The 19,040-nt window shown below is 44.5% G+C and overlaps 1 protein-coding gene across 1 annotated transcript in view; it reads right to left on the bottom strand.

Moving 5' to 3' along the window:
- GPSM1 (G protein signaling modulator 1) overlaps positions 1-10,621 on the bottom strand; it is a 125,489-nt gene extending 114,868 nt beyond the window's left edge. The window contains exon 1 of the mRNA XM_031954948.1: positions 10,334-10,621. Within this exon, the coding sequence (XP_031810808.1) occupies positions 10,334-10,392 (59 nt within the window). The 5' untranslated portion in view covers positions 10,393-10,621. The remainder of the gene's footprint in view (positions 1-10,333) is intronic.
- Positions 10,622-19,040: the final 8,419 nt, after the last annotated feature.

Raw genomic sequence — 19,040 nt, forward strand, 5'->3', positions numbered from 1 at the left:
TGATCAACATTCTGGAGAGCAATATGGAAATAAGCCCAAAGGGCTACCAAATTGTGCATAACCTTTGATACAGCCATGTCTCTACTGAATCTGTATCTCAAAGAGATCATAAAAAAAGGGAAAAGGAAGGGCTAGGTGGCGCAGGGGATAGAGCAACAGCCTGTAGTCAGGAGGACCCTAGTTCAAATCTGGCCTCAGATACTTAACACTTCCTAACTGTGTGACCCTGGGAAAGTCACTTAACTCCAATTGTCTCAGCCAAAATAATAATACTTAATTTGAAAAGGGAAAAAGACCCATGTGCACAAAAACATTTGTAGCAGCCCTTTTTGTAGTTGCAAGGAATTGGAAACTGAGTGGATACCCATCAGTTGGAGAATGGCTGCATAAGTTATGGTATGTGAATGTAATTGAATATTATTGTCCTAAAAGAAATGATCAGCAGGATGATTTTAGAAAGGCCTGGAAGGACTTACATGAACTGATGCTACGTGAAGTGAGTAAAACCAAGAGAATATTGTACACAGCAACAAGAAGAATAAGCAATGATCAATTCTGATAGATGTGGTTCTTTTCAACAATGAGGTGATTCAGGCTAATTCCAATAGACTTGTGAGGGATCTCCATCCAGAAAGAGGACTATGGGAACTGAGTATGAGAATTTTTCTTGTGCATCATGATAATTGTAGAAATATGTATAGAAGAACTGTATATGTTTAACACATATTGGATTACTTGCTGCCTAGAGAAAGAAGTGGAGGGAAGAGAGAGAGAAAAAATATGGAGCACAAGGTTTTGCAAGGGTAAATGTTGAAAAGTATATTTTGAAAATAAAAAGTCATTATTAAAAAAGAAAAGGAATTTTTTTTGTTTTACTTTGTACTCTAGTGTTTAGCACAGTTGCTTGGTACATAGTAGGTGCTTAATAAATGCTAGTTAACTAACTTTTCCCAGGAAGATCAAAAGCCTCTGAAAAATTGGCCTTCTACATAATAAATGATGGATATTCAGCCAGTGGGTCTCCTTCTGGTTTGGATAATTTAGCAGCAGCAGGGAATGGATATTGCTCATTTCCCTTTGGTTTCTGGAGCAGATGAAGTAATGCTGGAAGACTTGACATCTGAGTGTGGCTAACTTGAGTTGGCCTCTGGTTCCCTGACCTTGTCTCTGTAATCTGTGTCAATCCCTCTGTTCCCACATATCTGCCTTCCTTTATGTTCTTGATTCTCTTTGGCTTAATTTTCTCCTTTTCCTTTAGCCAGGATGGATGGAGTAAAGCCCTAGGAAGCTATGATTAATAAGGACAGAAACTACTCTGCCATACTAGCCACAGGAAGCAAGAAGAGCTTGCCACTTCCTGTCTTCCTGGCCTTGGGCCCTGTCGTAGGAGTGCCCCCGGCCTCTCAACAGGGCCTCCAGTGATCAGCCCAGAGTGATGTGGAGGGGGAGCTGGTGTGTGACAGAAAGAGTGCCTGGGATTCAGGACCAGATCTATACTCTACTACCTGCATGACTAAGATCCAGTCATTTCCCTTCTTTCAACCCAAGATTTCTAACCTATAAAATATAGGGTTTGAACTAAGTGACTTCTAGGGTTCCTTCTAGCTCCACATCTGATTCCAGGACCCAGGCTTCCCATAATTTGCTCATAGCCATATGCCAAGGCCAAATGATCACCTTTTATGCCCACTATGATAAAACCAACAGCTGCTGTGGTCTCCACGAGGCTGATCCCTTCAGGGGGAGGGGGAGGATCTGCCTGCCCAGGTCTCCAGGGATTCAATAAGGGATGAAGGAAGGAGAGATAGGAGAGGGTGTGAAGCAATAAATGCCATTCAGAAGTGGAAAAATTATCACAGCCAAGGAAAACAAGGTGTGGAAAAGTAATTCCTTGTGCTTCTGTCCTCTCCTTCTCTACAGAGAACCAGAGCTTGGGGGAAAAGTTGGGAAAGTGCTCCTTTTTTTCTTCTTTGCAGAAGTTGGAACTATGTTTGTGGGATATTGCCTATGTTGTCAGATATAGTCCTTCTGCCGAGCCCTCTACCAGTCAGTCACTTATCACATTGTCCCAGCAGAACCCCTAAAAGAACTAAATCTCAGTGCTTATGACCACTAAAGCAGGGATTGATACTCAGGAAAAGCTTTTATATCTGGATCTAAACTGTTTACTAATGTCTCTCCTCTGCCTCTTTCTTTCTCTCCCTCTCCCAATCCATTCTTTCATCCTAATGGTGCAGAATTCAATGTAGCACCCAAGCATTTTAGCCCACTGTAGCTTAGAACTACTAACTTAGAACTAACCAAGAAATTCCAGGTTGTACCAACCACCAATGCCCATTGGTGATTTGTTTCTTAAATAATACCAGTAAGAAGAACTTTCTCTACTACCTCCAAATTGTGTGACAATTTACCTTCTTACCAATCCTGATTTTGTGACTGTGCCCTTTAGAAGAAGGCTGACCTCTTCTCCTTGGACTCTGATGATTGAATCTGTCCTCTCAATATATAATTAATACAATCAATGAATAATTAATAAATAATAATATAAATATAATATGGCAAATATCAGTACAATAAAACAATAAATATGTAAAAACAAATATGCATAACACATTTTATAAAATTATAAATAATAGAATTAAAGTCTACAAATTAGCAATTAACAATGAAACAATAACTAATATAATTTCAATATAATGATTAATATAATGATGGGGAAAGGGGTACTTGCCAGGGCCTCAAAGCTTAACATTTTGCCCTGCAGCTAAGCTGACTAGCTCCAGCTCCATCAGTGCAACAGCCATAATCTTGGCCATCTAGCCATGGCATTCATTCCAATAGGCTGATGGAAAAGTCAAACCCAAGCGCCCCACCATGGCCTGCTGGGAAAGGGCACTAACTCCTGTCTGCTCACATCCCTGGTGCTTTGCCCCTAAATTTATCTTCTGGCGAGATAAGTTATAAGTTACACTCACTCTCCCAACCTCCCTTCCATATCTACATTCATAAATTCTAGAGCATGAAGGGGAGGGGAGTATCAAAAACTCCCCCTGCCACTGATCACCCTGACCCCGGGGTCCTGCTTTTGTGTTGGAACCTTAGAAGGGCAAGAGATCTCACTCCCAGTATGTGTGCGTGCTCAGGTAGCCCCCTAAGTGAGCCCGGGGCTCCCTCCCCTCCACAGGCTGGCTAGACCCAGTCTGCCCTCCGTTGCTCCTGCTTCTGTTTTACTCATTGTCTTCTAGAAGTCCCCATTCCCTGCCTTCCTGGCCCTTCAGTGGTCCCCAGCCTAGCAGGAAGCCAGAGAGCAGTCAGACTCAGTTCTACTTCCAGGGCCCCTGCTCAGGTTGGGAATCCCTCCCCCAAACTCTTGGGGTGGGGTGGAGTTAACCACTTCCTGCTCTGCCAGCTGAAGTCCTGCTTTGTACCCTAAGAGACAAAGCGGGACTACATTTCTAACACCTATATTCAGGCCTCCACACCAGAGCTCCCCTCACTTAACCCCCTGGGCTCTTCACTTTGGCACTGAGCTCCCTGCTAATCTGATTATCTCCCCCACTGACATTCCCATGGCTACCCAGTTGGAACCTCACCTCCCAGGCCTGCTGGCCTGCTTTGCCATCTTATCCTTATGGCCCACTAAACGGCAATGTGGGAAACATTATCGGTTAGACAGGTACTAACACCTGCCTGTGGACCAACTACCTCCATAGGGTGTGGGGGGAAGGGGAAGAGGGATAAATCAACAGTTTCCTACACCTGTTTTTTATGCCCTGCTCCTATCTCTCTGAAGGGAAGTCAAGTCTCTACCTTTATAATTTACATACCTCTTAGAAGCCCCCAGAAGCTCCCTAAATTAACATCTCAGGAGATCAGTCCAGTTTCCATCTGGCTGCACACCAGGCTAGCCATATCCCTGGCAACTATCAACTGTTCTATTGGCTGCTGAAGGTAAAAATAATCCTGTAGAAAGGCAGAAATTACCACTGTGAACCAATCTTCCTGATCATCTGCTTGCCAATTTATTATTTAATAAAAATTATTATTGAATAGCTTCTCCTTTTTCCTAGTTCCCTGGAGAAGGATGTGGGATATGGGAGAGGGGGGTTGGGGGAGGAGAAAGAGGGAGAGGGAGAGGGAGAGGGAGAGGGAGAGGGAGAGGGAGAGGGAGAGGGAGAGGGAGAGGGAGAGGGAGAGGGAGAGGGAGAGGGAGAGGGAGAGGGAGAGGGAGAGGGAGAGGGAGAGGGAGAGGGAGAGGGAGAGGGAGAGGGAGAGAGAGGGAGAGGGAGAGGGAGAGGGAGAGGGAGAGGGAGAGGGAGAGGGAGAGGGAGAGGGAGAGGGAGAGATACACAGAAATTTGTTCATTTCCTATCTTTTCCTTCCAGACATTTTAGCTCAGTCTGGGTTCTACCTGGACCACCGTTCTGTCCCTGGACTTTGAAATTTAGTCTCCATTGTCTTCAACCCACAGTTCCACCACTCCTTCTGTTTACTGTTTAATTACCTACCAACAATCACCACCTAGCCCTGACCATCAAGGATTATTCATCCCTCTCCACTTTGGGGAAAAAAAGAAGTGCCATTTTCTTAGTCTCTTTACCAGTTTTTACATACTTGTGCCACCCACTCTATCTCTATTAAACTAAATTATTGTCTGGGTTACTTACTCTTCCACTGAAATCAGTGACCACCGTCTTCCACTGGCATAACTACAGATTTGGGGCAATAACCTAAGCAAATATTTTAGGGGACAAGTGGCTGAGAAGAGGAGGACTTGTGCTGGAGGCAGACATGTACTAAGGCTGATTTAAAAGCAAGCTCATTTTTAGAACATATGAGATACCCCTATAACTTAAGGAAGCCTAAGTTGTCTGTCTTTCCGCTAGAAAAAGCCCTAACCAGAACATATCACAGTTAATGTACAAAGACTATTGTCTATAGGGAGAAGGAAAAAAGTCCTTTTTTGAGTCTCAATTTGCTTCCTCCCTTTTGGCCTCTTGCCAAAGAAGAGAGAATCTCAATCACCCATGAGCAGAGAGCCATGCAGAGAGCATGTTTGGAATGTCATCTGGGACCTTCATGATGATCTAGATGCACTTAGTTTTATAACTCTGTAAGGTCTTACTTTAATGATGAATTCCTCCAGGGGAAAAGGGAGCAGGGGAGGATTCTGGGTCATAACTGTCCAGGAATCTAGAGAGTAAGGCTCTGAGCTCCTTTAGAAATGATTGATCTTTCAAGAGGAGGTGTTTCATCACCCTTTTTTCTTTTCCATCTCTAAAACTGAAAGTGTTTCACATTCTGCTCTCGGTCAGACCCCCATATGGGTGACTTGGGGTCCCAGATTATAGACATATGTCAACTTTTCTCTTAGTGTTTCCAAAGGAGAAACAAGGGCAATCTGAGATGGGGAAAATGGCTTCTGGGCATTTCTCCAGCTCTCTCTGAGCACTCTCTTGTTTGCTTGAAATATTTTTGACCCCTGCTTTCTAGTTGGCCTAAATGAACTGGACCTAAGGGCCTATATGAGGACATGCTTGTTAGCCATATGTCTCAAGATTGCTCAGCCACATGGCTCAGTAAATGGGCTCCCCACACTGGTTCATTTCCTGATGATCTGGGACTCATGGCTGAGCTTCAGCTACAGCTACTCTTCTTCTCAGCGGTCCTCCACAGGCTTGCCAAGTGTGAGGGAAGGGATGGATCTAAGTTAGCAAAGAGAGCTCTTCCTACTAGGGAGGGGGCTTGGGAACAACTTTGGAATGTTCTAGTCAAGAAAACTCCGTTCATTCGACTGTTCTTGTGGCTTCTCCCCCCCAATGCTTGGCCATTCATCGGCCCACCAGAAAATCACCTCAGTGTGTTTGCATTCATAGCTTGTGTTTTGTTTGGAGTATTCAGATTAATTATTTAATCAGAAAATTATCATTCCCTGGCCTCCCCCAATGGGATATGAAAATATTTGTTGTGTGCTTTTATGCTAACTTAAGGGCTAGATTTTCCCTCTATCTTTCCACCAAAATAACAACTCCTAATTTCATAATGGAAAACTAATTTTATATTCAGGACAAAAATTGGCCTTGTTAGGTAGCTTTTTGGAGATGTACCAGTTTGTTCTATAAAACAAAAGATGCCAACATTAGATACCCTGGAAAGGAAATACGGGCATAACTTCAATCAATCAATCAACAAGCATTTATTAATCACCTACTCCAGGCACTACATTAAATACTAGAGATACAAAGACAAAAATGCAACTATCCCTGCCCTCAAGCAGTTCACATTCTATAAAATTAAGGGGATTTACAGTGAAATAGGGAGACTTGCACACAGACACAACTCTAGCATAGAGTACTGAATCATGACATAAATACAATATTTCAAAGCTGTAGAAAAGAAGGGCAAAGTCTTAAGAAATTTAGGGATGATCTTGGGAGCCTATTAATAAACATTGTTCATTTGTGTCTGACTCTTTGTGTCAGCCATTTAGAGCTTTCTTGTCAAAGACACTAGTTTGCCATTTTCTTCTCCAGTTTGGTTTACAGATGTGTTAAGTGACTTGCCCAGGGTCACATAGCTAGTAAATGTCTAAGGCTGTTTTTGAACTCAAAAGAAATAGTCTGATACTCTATTTATTGTGTCACATAGCTACCCCCTAGATAGATACATATATATGTAGATACATACAAACATAGATAAGTATGCACATAATCAGAGAAACCTGGAAAAAATTTTAATACAAACACACATTATGTTCATGTGTGTGTATACATGCATATAAATCCAGATTTGTCTGGATTTTATAAGAATTTGTCTGGAAATGTGTAAGAATTTTATAAGAATTTGTAAAAATTTCTATTTTTATAACATTTCTTTTCCCTTGTCAAAACTACTATTACTGACATAAACTATTGTATCCTAAGAGATCTTCATAAGTATAGATAAAGCAACAAAAACCTCAGAAAATTAAGTGCCCATAGTCATATAACAGTGAACCAGTAGTCTCAAATATTCTAAGTCTCTAGCTCTGAGTTCAGTGCTTTTCTCAGTGCATTGCAATGCTTTTTGCTTGCCCTTTCTCTTCTGATCAGATGGAGAAGATACATCTCCCTTAAGCTGATCTCATTCTGATCTTGTTCCCTAAGTTGACCAGGTATGGGCTTTCAGTTGGACCACATTGATATTCCAGACTGCACCTATCACTGGATGACCAGTTTTCTAAGACAAAGTTTCTTAAACTGGGGGGGAGAGAAGGGGAAGGGCCACAAAAACTTAGCAAGAGTAAAAATTTCTGAAATGGCCAAAAATTCATTCAAAATCAAATGCATAATGAATCTGAGATATTTCTGGCAGCACTTGCCCATGGTGCATTCTGCAACTTCACTGCAGCCTTGGTTCTGAACATACAACATGTGCACTTTGCACTTCACATGCACAAATGCTGCCAGAAATACCTCAGCTCAGATTCAAGATGGGCTTAATGCAGCCTCTGTTCATAATTGGGACCCCCAATTATACTGGGTCCAACTGATGAGTCAATTGTATTCTCCTGAAAATAGGAAAATGTTATCTTTTCATAATTATCCTAAGTCCTACTTTCCCCCATAACTCTCATTTTTATTACTGGTATGACCATCTCCACAGTTACCCATATTTGAAATCAGGAGTCACAGTACTCAGATCTCGAGAAAACTGAGGCATCGCAGGATCATTTAGTAAGAGGATTCTTAACCTTTTCTCATATCTCAGATCCCATTGGCAGTCTGGTGAAACACACAGATTCCTTTTGAGGATATAACATGTATCATATAAGATAAAATTCACAGGATTAAGAAGGAAACTACTGTGTTGAGATATAGTTATTAAAACCATTACATTGAATTCCCAATCCCTATATTTATGCCCACCTGCATTTTTGATTTCCTTCACAAGCTAATTGTACAATATTTCAGAGTCTGATTCTTTTTGTACAGCAAAATAACGTTTTGGTCAGGTATACTTATTGTGTATCTAATTTATATTTTAATGTATTTAACATCTACTGGTCATCCTGCCATCTGGGGGAGGGAGTGGGGGGTAAGAGGTGAAAAATTGGAACAAGAGGTTTGGCAATTGTTAATGCTGTAAAGTTACCCATGTATATATCCTGTAAATAAAAGGCTATTAAATAAAAAAAAAGAAATATAGTTATTAAAATATTTCTTTAAAACAAGTTCAAATACCCCAGGTTAAGAATCCCAGACATACCAAAATTGTTTCATTATATAGATGGGAAACTGAAGCCTGGAAAGTGGAAGTGTCTTGTCTATAGTCATTCAAATAGTAAACATCAGGGTTGGGATAGTGTCTCCCTCCCCTTCACCTACCATGTTATCTGAAACAGCTGGCTTTAAGCTTAAGTTTAACCCCCACATACGTTGTTTATTACCTATGCGGGCAGTTTATTTCCCAGTTTGGGCCTCAGTTTCCCTTATCAGTACAAATGAAGTAGTTGGGCTAGATCAGTAGCATCAAATATCAAATTCAAAAAGAAATGGACATCACACATTGGCTTAGAAAACAACTAATTAACATCATCAACCTTGCATCTTTATTCTGTTAAACGTTTCAGAATCATATTTTAATATAATTAAAACATCAATAATTATATATTGATTATTTTGTATTCCAATAACATATCGATCACACCTGATTCAGAGCCCAGAACTTTATGCCTCCAAAGTGAGTTGCCTCTGAAGTCCCCTCCGGCTGTGAAGTCTAAAACTGCAAGTTGCCATAGACTTTATACGCTATCATTTGCCAAGTTGTCAGCCTGTCCCTTCTTTCTTCTCCGGCTCACGCTCAGACCGACCCCTTCCCATATAACAGCACCGCGGCCACACAGCCTCCGTTTGTTAAGGAGCGGTGTCTCCGGGACACCATCCCCAACTGTCAGCACCAGCTCTGTCCCGGCCTGCGCGCCGCCCCGCCCGCCTCTTTTGGCCCAATCCTGACCAATTGCTAGAGACGAGGTAACACTGAAGGCAGCCTTTGGTGGGCTTTCTAAGCGCGGGAGGCCGCCGTTTGGGGGGCAGCCGGGAGCAGCAGGGCCAGAGCCTGGCGGTCTTGCTGTCCGGGCCGCCCCGCTGAGTGCAGACCTGCCGCGTGGGCGGCCCGACTACTGGGGGGGAGAGGCCGTCCAAGCTTGTTTCTGCGGCGCGGCGAGTGGCCGTACCCCGGAGACACGGCGCCCCGCACGCGCGCGGCTGTCCACCGCACAGCTGCTCCTCGCTCCCCCGCGACGCGCGGCGGCCGGGCTCCCTCCCGCCAGGTGCCGCCCCCGCCCGGCCCGAGCTTTCCGCAGGGCCGCAGCCGCAGCGGGGCAGGAGGCCTGGATAACGGCCCAGGGAAACGAGGGGCGCCCGTCAGGGGGTGGGACGCAGGCCCTCCGGCCGTCCCGACCCGATGCACCCAAACACTGGTCTCTCTCGCCGGTGTAGGCAGTCCCCGCGGAGCGAGAAGCCAGCGCCCAGCTAGGGACCAAACCGGGTCCGCTCGGGGCGCCCCGCTCCCGGGCTCCGCACCTCGGGGGGACCCGCCCCGGCCGAGCGCGGCCCGGAGGCGACATCTGCCCCAGAGCCGGGGCTTCTCGCGGCGGCTGCGACGGGCGCCCCCGGCCGCTTCCCTCCATGACGACCCTGGCCCAGCCCACCGCCGCCCCCTCGCGCGCTGGGCCCCCGCAGCCCGAGAGAACGCCGCCCCGGCCCAGGGCGAAGGCGGGGGGTGCCCCGCCGAGCCCGCCCGCCGAGGGTCTCCCGGCAGGTGTAGGGGAGGGGCTCCGGCGGCCCGAGTCCGGGGGCCAGTGCCCGGAGCTCCCCCGCACCAGCGGCGGGGCGGGGGGCTTTTCCCGCACTGGGCTAGGAGCGGGCGCGCCGGCCCGGCTCCCCCGCGCCTGCAGCAGAGGCAGGCTGAGGGGAGCCTGCCGCGTCCCGGCGCAGACCCGCCCGGCGCGGCGCGCGAGGCTCGGGCCGGCACAGCACCGCCCGCAGCCCGGGCTTTGTCTTCCTTCCCCCGGCCCCCGCCCCCTTACCCGCGGGGCAAAGGAGAGCCGCGCACACGTGCCAAAGCGCCTTTCTTTCGCGGGGAGGGACCGGGGCGCCCGGCTGCGGGCAGGGGCGGGCCGGCGGAGAGCTCCGGGCTGGACCGGGCACCGCCGGGCTGGACCGGGCACCGCCGCGCTGGGCCGGGCACCGCCGCGCTGGGCCGGGCACCGCCGAGCCTCGCTCGGGGACGGAGAAAGTTGGCCCGCGGGGGCCTGGGGGTCGCGGGCAGGAGCAGCCGAACGGCTCCTTACCTGGAATAAAGTCGCCTGGTGGCCGGGTTCTGGACCTCATCGCCGGTCAGGCAAGCCATGAATCACCGAGAAGAGCCGGTCCCCGCGGGCCCGAGCGCTCAGCCGGCGGCGGCGGCGGCGGCAGCATGGAAAGGCGGCCCAATCCCGGAGAGGCGGTCCGAGCGAGGGGGCCGGCGGGGCGCTGCTCCCGGGCAGCCTCCCGCGGGCGGCCGACAGACGGCGAGCCGAGCCGCGGCAGCAGCGGCTAGGAAGTGATGTATGGGCGAAGAAAGTCTGGGGCAGGCCCCTCCCCCGCCCTCCTGCCCCCCGCCCCCGCCCGTGATGTCATCCTCGCACACTGGGGAAGGGGACGGACCGCCGCCGCCGCCCCCCAAAGCCTGCGCCTGGTCGGGCTCGCTTGGGGCCGTTCTACGGCCGAGCACACCCGGACGCCCCTCGGGGGCCGAGGAGAGGGATTCCTTCCAGCCTGCTCTCTACAGGACAAAAAGAAAGCCACTTCTGGCGCCCTGGGAACTTGGTCCGAGGGAAGCCTTCTGGGCGCTGTGGGAAAGAAGGCGGTTGTGAGGGTCCGTCCCCCGGCGTCCTGGCCTCCGCAACGATAACAGCGATGCCCGCTTCTAGGGCACGGACTCCGCCAAACGCCTCTGCGAGCCCGAGGGAGAGCGCGAGTGTGCTTAACCTTCTACAGAGGAGGAAACCGAGTCTCGGAGAGCTTAGGGGATTAGCCTTGGCCGGGGCGCTTTCCGCTGCCCCGTGGCACGCCCTGGTTTCTCCGACTTGCAGGACTGAGCTCCCTGCTAGCTTCTCTCCATTCAGGGGGAAAGGGAATCCCTAACGGCAGCCACCCGGGACGTTAAGGATGGAGAGGCCACAAAGAACCGGGCAATAAGAGATGCATAAGGGTGGCCGGGGGCAAAGGCTTCTTGCTTGCCACGCCACGGATGGCGCTACCCGGGCCCTGGAGTGCACCTTGGTGGCGCGCAGGGTCAGAAAGATGCTGGTGACACACAGACGGGCAACGTGGGACGCGGCCTCCCTCTAGCTAGACCATTGCCGGAGTCAGCACTTCCATTGAATCATTCAAGTGGCCAGAGTTTTAGAAGCAGCACATTTTTAAAAATCCCAGCTTGAATTCTTTTGGCCCTCAGAATATCTTCTCCCTCTTCTGATATTCACATCTACCCCCCTCAGGAAGTCAGCGTATACTTAGGAAGAATCCGACTGATTTGAAAAGCAGCCACAAATACTTGTAATTAGGAAGGCAAAATGGGGAGGGGGAGGGAGAGAGGGAGGAGGCTTGCAGGCATGCAAAGTCAAACCAAACCAACTTTTGGACGGTCTGTATTACTGCTGCTTCAACAGATTCTGAGCCTGCGGCCATGGTCGCCCTTAGCCACACCCTTAGCACGACCCTAGATCCGATAGAAAAACTGGGCTTCAGCAGCTGAGACAGAATGGAAAAAAAAAAAAATCCAAGAGGACATCTCAGGCCTGAGTAGATTTGTTTTTCCTACAGAGGAAATTAGGTAGGAGAATGAGAACCAGCTGTGCTCACTGCCTGTTCCCCCAGCTCCTACTTTCATTACACCCTTCACACACACAGAAAGCATCATAACCACCGGAGCCAGAAAAGGCCTCGCTTCCCAGGGCCATGGCTGCTGGCTGCATGATGCAGGCTGTGGGCAGTCAGGATCATTGTGTCCATCCCTGGTGAGAGAGGAGCAAAGGCAGTGGGATGAGGAGAAAGAAGCCCATCCCTTCCGCCGTTTCTTGCCCAGCTAGCTGCATTCCACACCTCCTTCAGCTCAGGGAGCAGACTTGGAAATCATTTTCAGTTTCCCCAGCCACAAAGTCTGTGAAATGTCTTGGGCCACAGTGCCTCAGACAGGGAAGCAGAAAGCCAAGAAGGATCCCGGGGGTGTGAGTTTCAGTTTGGCCCTCAAGCAAAATTTGACAAAATTCTGTTCTCAGCAATTCTTTGAACCCTGTACCCCACAAGAGGAGGTGGTATCTGGAGTCCAACACCACAAGGACTTCCTGAGTAGAGGCAACCACTGAAGTAGGGGAAACCTCTATACAACTGGCAGGGCTCATAGCCAGCCCATCAGGCCACAGGGCAGAATACCTCTGTTGACTCCTGCTCCTTTTTCTATCCAGGGGCAGAACCTTGTCTCTCTTCCTGCACACGTCAGAGGGCCTGTGTACAAATGCCAAATTGCCCTGCTTAGGCAGCAGTATCAGGGATTGGTAGCTATACCTGTTTTTTTCTTAGCATGTAGTGATATAAGAAGAAAAGGTTATTTATGTAAAATTTTTGTAAGTGAAGTACTATATTAATCCAAAGTATTCTTCCTCACAACTAAATATGGCTTTGGCTCGTATAAGAAAATTTCTTGCTGAAAGCCAGACATTCTTACCAGGCTGGCAAACAGCAACGTGTAAAGCTGGTGTGGCAAGGCTATATTACATCCAAAGGAACACCAAATCATTGAGAGGTAGAGATGTAACCAGAGTGAAGTGGCTGTCCTTTTGTCCCAGGACACAAAATTTTAGAAAACACTATAGTACTTATACTTCCTCAGAACCAAAGAAACCACAGATCTCAGTAATTACTAAGAACAATTAGGAAAGTAGACAGTAGTGAAACAGTTCCTTTTCCCCAAGTGAAGCACTAACAGCTGCTTCCATACATTGAGAGATCTCTCTGTCTTTTCTCCCACTATCTTTGCCTCTAACAAGTTGTTGAGGGTATGTTTTATGAAGCTTATCCAGGGTAGGAACCCCAGCTTTGTTGGGAAGAGTATCAATCAGCAAATATTTATTAAATGCCTATGTGTCAGGCTCTGTGCCAAGCATATGACAACAGAAATAAAAAACATTCTCTTGGGTGCTCATATAGTACGTTATAATATGTCATATAAGGTATGTTATATAATATTACATCTGTGTATATATATGTAAGCATGTACAAAATAAACTCAAGGTATTTTGTCAAAGGATGAAGTTACTTTGAGGAATCAGTAAAGGCCTTATTTAGGAGGTGGTATGTGAGCTGAGTTTTGAAGGAAACTAGGGATTCTAAGAAGCAGAAGTGAGAAAGAGCACTTTCCTGTCAAGGAGATGGGAAATGAAGTATTTTGTGTGAAGAACAATACAAAGAATTTGGCTGGATTAAAGAGTGAGTCAAGGATATAATAAACTGAAAAAATAGGTTGGACAAGATTGGGAAGGGTTTTATTTATTTATTTATTTATTTATTTATTTTAAAATAGCCTTTTATTTACAGGTTATATGCATGGGTAACTTTACAGCATTAACAATTGCCAAATCTCTTGTTCCAATTTTTCACCTCTTACCCCCCACTCCCTCCCCTAGATGGCAGGATGACCAGTAGATGTTAAGTACATTAAAATATAAATTAGATACACAATAAGTATACATGACCAAAACATTATTTTGCTGTACAAAAAGAATCAGACTCTGAAATATTGTACAATTAGCTTGTGAAGGAAATCAAAAATGCAGGTGGGCAAAAATATAGGGATTGGGAAGGGTTTTAAGTGTCAGATAGAGGAGTATGTATATAATCCTACAAGTTCTAGAGAATGGATGGATTTATTGAACACAGCATCAGCATGATCAGATGTGTACTTTTGAAAAATAATTTGCAAAATGTAGATAGTGGATTCAAGAGGGAAGGCTCTTTAGGAGAAGTGATCTGGGACTGAATTAGGATGTTAACTATGCAATTAGAGATTAAGGGATGAATATGAGATATTTTAAAGATAGAATAAACCAGTCATGGCAACTGACTGGATTTGTGCAATGAGAAAGAGGGAAGAAAATTCAAGGATTTCTTTGAACTCAAATATGTATTGATTGTTGTGATGTTTACAAAAATATATATAATGGGTAGGTGTGGGGAATCCTCACATGAAAGAGGCATGATGATTTTAAAATTACAGAATTAGAAAAGATAATTGGGGAGTTGTAATTTGCCAAAGGGGATGAGAGGGAATAGGGTCAAGATAAATGAACATGCCTTGGCATAGAGAAAGACTTCCACTTCATCAGAGGCAATAGTAAAACAGGAGAGAACAGTGGATGATGTCAAAGGGTTCTGAGATGTAGAAAAGGGGAAAAGAAGAAATTTATGGCAAATGACATCTATTTTCTCAGTAACATATGAAGTAAGATCATCTGCTGAGAAGGGAGTGGAAGGCCGGGATGTAAAAAGCTTGAGAAGAAAGCAATCAACAAGTTTCAGAAAAGAGAAGGTCTGAAATATGCCATGGGGAATATGAGAGAAAAATCTATTAAGGGGGCATAAAAGAATTGCTTTGCTGCAGTGAGAGCCCATTTGAGATTTAGATTATTAGAGTGACTAGCTCAGGTAATCAAAGCCCAGTGATAATGAGACCTAGATGGTAGAATTGCTTTTTACTGACTGATTTAATTTGCACTGAAGGAAAACTTTTGTTACCTCACCACAAACTACGTTCATGGCCTTAGGCCAACCCCCAAAATCTGTCCTTGGAAGGACCTTGAGAGAGACTGTAGATACCTCAGCACAATTCATTTCCACAGTTAGAAAAACAACTCACTGACTCCCAGTGTTTGGTCAGGCGCATCATCTTATTATAAATGTTGAATGAATGGATGAATGGATGGAGAAGATTAGCAAAGTATCACTTCTACATGTTTAATAACAGCCAAAGGAGATGTATCAGAAACCTAACTTGCTCTCCTGAAGAATATGATGTTAAGTGGATCATATGGTTTCTTGGCTCAGTGCATTAGAAATGAGAGACTGAGACAACTCCAGTGGAAGGGAGAGCTCACTTTCCCAATGTTGCCAGCTAAAACTGGACTGCAAGTTTGCTTGCCTTAACTGGCACAGAGAGCTAGTATCCATATTATGGGTAGTTTCTGATGCAGCTCTGATCCAATTATGGAAGGCACCAGAGTTTCAAGTCCTCAAGTTCTGACTGTTCAGGGACATCAATGGAAAAACAGATAGCCAGTCTTTTCTGCCGATACACTGCGACTTGGGACCTTCTCGATCCCAAGTTGGATCTGTACAGTGTAGAGAACATGGGCGATTTCAGGGAGAGGGGTGACAGGATAAAATCCTGTGGGCTCTGATGAACAGATCTATCCTATAGTCAGAGCTCCTAGTAGCATAGCTCTAATAAGTTCTCTCTGGCAGTTAAAAAGTAGAGATGGGGTTCCGATTACAGGCTTGGCTGCATATTAGTATTGCTTGGCAGTGGAATGAAAGCGAGTTCTCCTTTTCAGTGTCAACAATTTCTTGGGATTTTGTGTTTTGTGCTCAAAATCCAGTAAATCTTCAGGATGTCACTGTTTTATGTATAGATTGTATGTCCAGTCCATGGCACATATGTTAAAGCCCCAAGGGCAAGAGACTATTATATTTTCCCTTTGGTTTAGTATTTTTAAAAATTCTTAATATGTTTTCAGTCTTATGTTAGGTAACAGGAGGAGACTATCACCAGGGACTTTACAATCCAGTTGTAGAGACAAATGTACACACACGAAATTGCCTGACAACCATGTGCCTAATATAGCCCTCTATTATTACCTTTCCTTAGAGTAGGAGTTCTTACCCTTGGGTCTGGATCCCATGGATAGACTTCAGGAGAAGATCTTTGAATTCAGATGAGAAAAAAAATCAAATTTTAATTTTCACTCACTTCTAATTGAAATTTAGCATTTCTTTCAATTATGAATGTAAGCAATAAAACACTATTCAGAGTACGAATCTATAAGTTTCAGCAGGGTCCATAAAAAGCAAAGGTTAAGAATCCTTGCTTTATAGCTTTCAGGGTCATTCCAGTTTCCCAACCTCCCACCATGCCACACAAAACTCGTTAAATTGAACTCTATTTTTGTTATTGTTTTTTTTTTTTGTTTGTTATTTTATTTATTTATTTATTTAAATAGCCTTTTATTTACAGGATATATACATGGGTAACTTTACAGCATTAACAATTGCCAAACCTCTTGTTCCATTTTTTCACCTCTTACCCTCCCACCCCCTCCCCTAGATGGCAGGATGACCAGTAGATGTTAAATATATTAAAATATAAATTAGATACACAATAAGTATACATGACCAAAACGTTATTTTGCTGTACAAAAAGAATCAGACTCTGAAATATTGTACAATTAGCTTGTGAAGGAAATCAGAAATGCAGGTGTGCATAAATATAGGGATTGGGAATTCAATGTAATGGTTTTTAGTCATCTCCCAGAGTTCTTTCTCTGGGCGTAGCTGGTTCAGTTCATTACTGCTCCATTGGAAATGATTTGGTTGATCTCGTTGCTGAGGATGGCCTGGTCCATCAGAACTGGTCATCATATAGTATTGTTGTTGAAGTATATAATGATCTCCTGGTCCTGCTCATTTCACTCAGCATCAGTTCGTGTAAGTCTCTCCAGGCCTTTCTGAAATCATCCTGTTGGTCATTTCTTACAGAACAGTAATATTCCATAATATTCATATACCACAATTTATTCAGCCATTCTCCAACTGATGGACATCCATTCAGTTTCCAGTTTCTAGCCACTACAAAAAGGGCTGCCACAAACATTCGTGCACATACAGGTCCCTTTCCCTTCTTTATAATCTCTTTGGGATATAATCCCAGTAGTAACACTGCTGGATCAAAGGGTATGCACAGTTTGATAACTTTTTGAGCATAGTTCCAAACTACTCTCCAAAATGGTTGGATTCGTTCACAACTCCACCAACAATGCATCAATGTCCCAGTTTTCCCGCATCCCCTCCAACAATCATCATTATTTTTTCCTGTCATCTTAGCCAATCTGACAGGTGTGTAGTGGTATCTTAGAGTTGTCTTAATTTGCATTTCTCTGATTAATAATGACTTGGAGCATCTTTTCATATGACTAGAAATAGTTTCAATTTCTTCATCTGAGAATTGTCTGTTCATATCCTTTGACCATTTTTCAATTGGAGAATGGCTTGATTTTTTATAAATTAGAGTTAATTCTCTATATATTTTGGAAATGAGGCCTTTATCAGAACCTTTGACTGTAAAAATATTTTCCCAGTTTATTGCTTCCCTTCTAATCTTGTCTGCATTAGTTTTGTTTGTACAAAAACTTTTCAGTTTGGTATAATCGAAATTTTCTATTTTGTGATCAGTAATGATCTCTAGTTCTGCTTTGGTCATAAAGACCTTCCCCTTCCACAGGTCTGAGAGGTAAACTATCCTATGTTCCTCTAATTTATTAATAATTTCATTCTTTATGCCTAGGTCATGAACCCATTTTGACCTTATCTTGGTGTACGGCGTTAAGTATGGATCAATGCCTAGTTTCTGCCATATTAGTTTCCAATTTTCCCAGCAATTTTTATCAAACAGTAAGTTCTTATCCCAAAAGCTGGGATCTTTGGGTTTGTCAAAGACTAGGTTGCTATATTTGTTGACTGTTTTATCCCTTGAACCTAATCTATTCCACTGATCAACTAATCTATTCCTTAGCCAATACCAAATAGTTTTGGTAACTGCTGCTCTATAATATAATTTTAGATCTGGTACAGCTAAGCCACCATCATTTGATTTTTTTTTCATTAATTCCCTTGAAATTCTTGACCTTTTGTTTTTCCATATGAACTTTGTTGTTATTTTTTCTAGGTCATTAAAATAGTTTGTTGGGAGTCTGATTGGTATAGCGCTAAATAAATAGATTAGTTTAGGTAATATTGTCATCTTTATTATATTTGCTCGCCCTATCCAAGAGCATTTAATATTTTTCCAATTGGTTAGATCAGACTTAATTTGTGTGAAAAGTGGTCTGTAGTTTTGCTCATAAAGTTTCTGATTTTCCCTTGGCAGATAGATTCCTAAATATTTTATATTATCAGTAGTTACTTTAAATGGAATTTCTCTTTGTAACTCTGACTGTTGGATTTTGTTAGTGATATATAAGAATGCTGATGACTTATGTGGGTTTATTTTATAACTAGCAACTTTGCTGAAGTTGTGGATTATTTTTAATAACTTTTTGGCAGAATCTCTGGGGTTCTCTAAGTATACCATCATGTCATCGGCAATATTTTTGTTATTGTTAACAAAACATTTTGTTGTTATTGTTGTTGAGTCATTTAAATCGTGTCTGCCATTTCATGACCCCATTTGGGGTTTTCTTACCAAAGGTACTGAAATGGCCTGCCATTTCCTTCTCCAGCTCATTTTACAGATAAAGAACTGAGGCAAACTAGGTTAAGTGACTTGGCCAGGTTCATACAGGTAGGGAGTGTTCCAGGTTGGGCCCTTCTAATTCCAGGGCTGGTATTTTTTCCCACTGGGGCACTGAGCTGCTCCTGAACTCTGTTAGGAGTGCTAAATTCACATTGTTATACTTTATAATCTGCCCTAATCTTTTGGGAAACAGGCAGGGCAAAGTCATACATCTATAGATACATATTGACTCTGTATATGAAACTGTCTGATCTGAAGAGAAAAAAGTCTGTCCTGAGTATTCAATCTAGACACTTGCTGAAAAGTTTCCAAGGGAGTCCTTGCCACATATGGAACAATTAAAGTGACTTTTCACCTGTGCTGAGCTCACAAAACTAGAACTGCAAGAGAAAGGAGGCTCAGTTCTAAAGAAAGGTTGTACAAGCCTGCTAGTCCTGTGGTGATTTCCATCAGAC

The sequence above is a fragment of the Sarcophilus harrisii genome, chromosome 2 (genome assembly GCF_902635505.1).
Source record: "Sarcophilus harrisii chromosome 2, mSarHar1.11, whole genome shotgun sequence".
Classification (NCBI taxonomy): domain Eukaryota; kingdom Metazoa; phylum Chordata; class Mammalia; order Dasyuromorphia; family Dasyuridae; genus Sarcophilus; species Sarcophilus harrisii.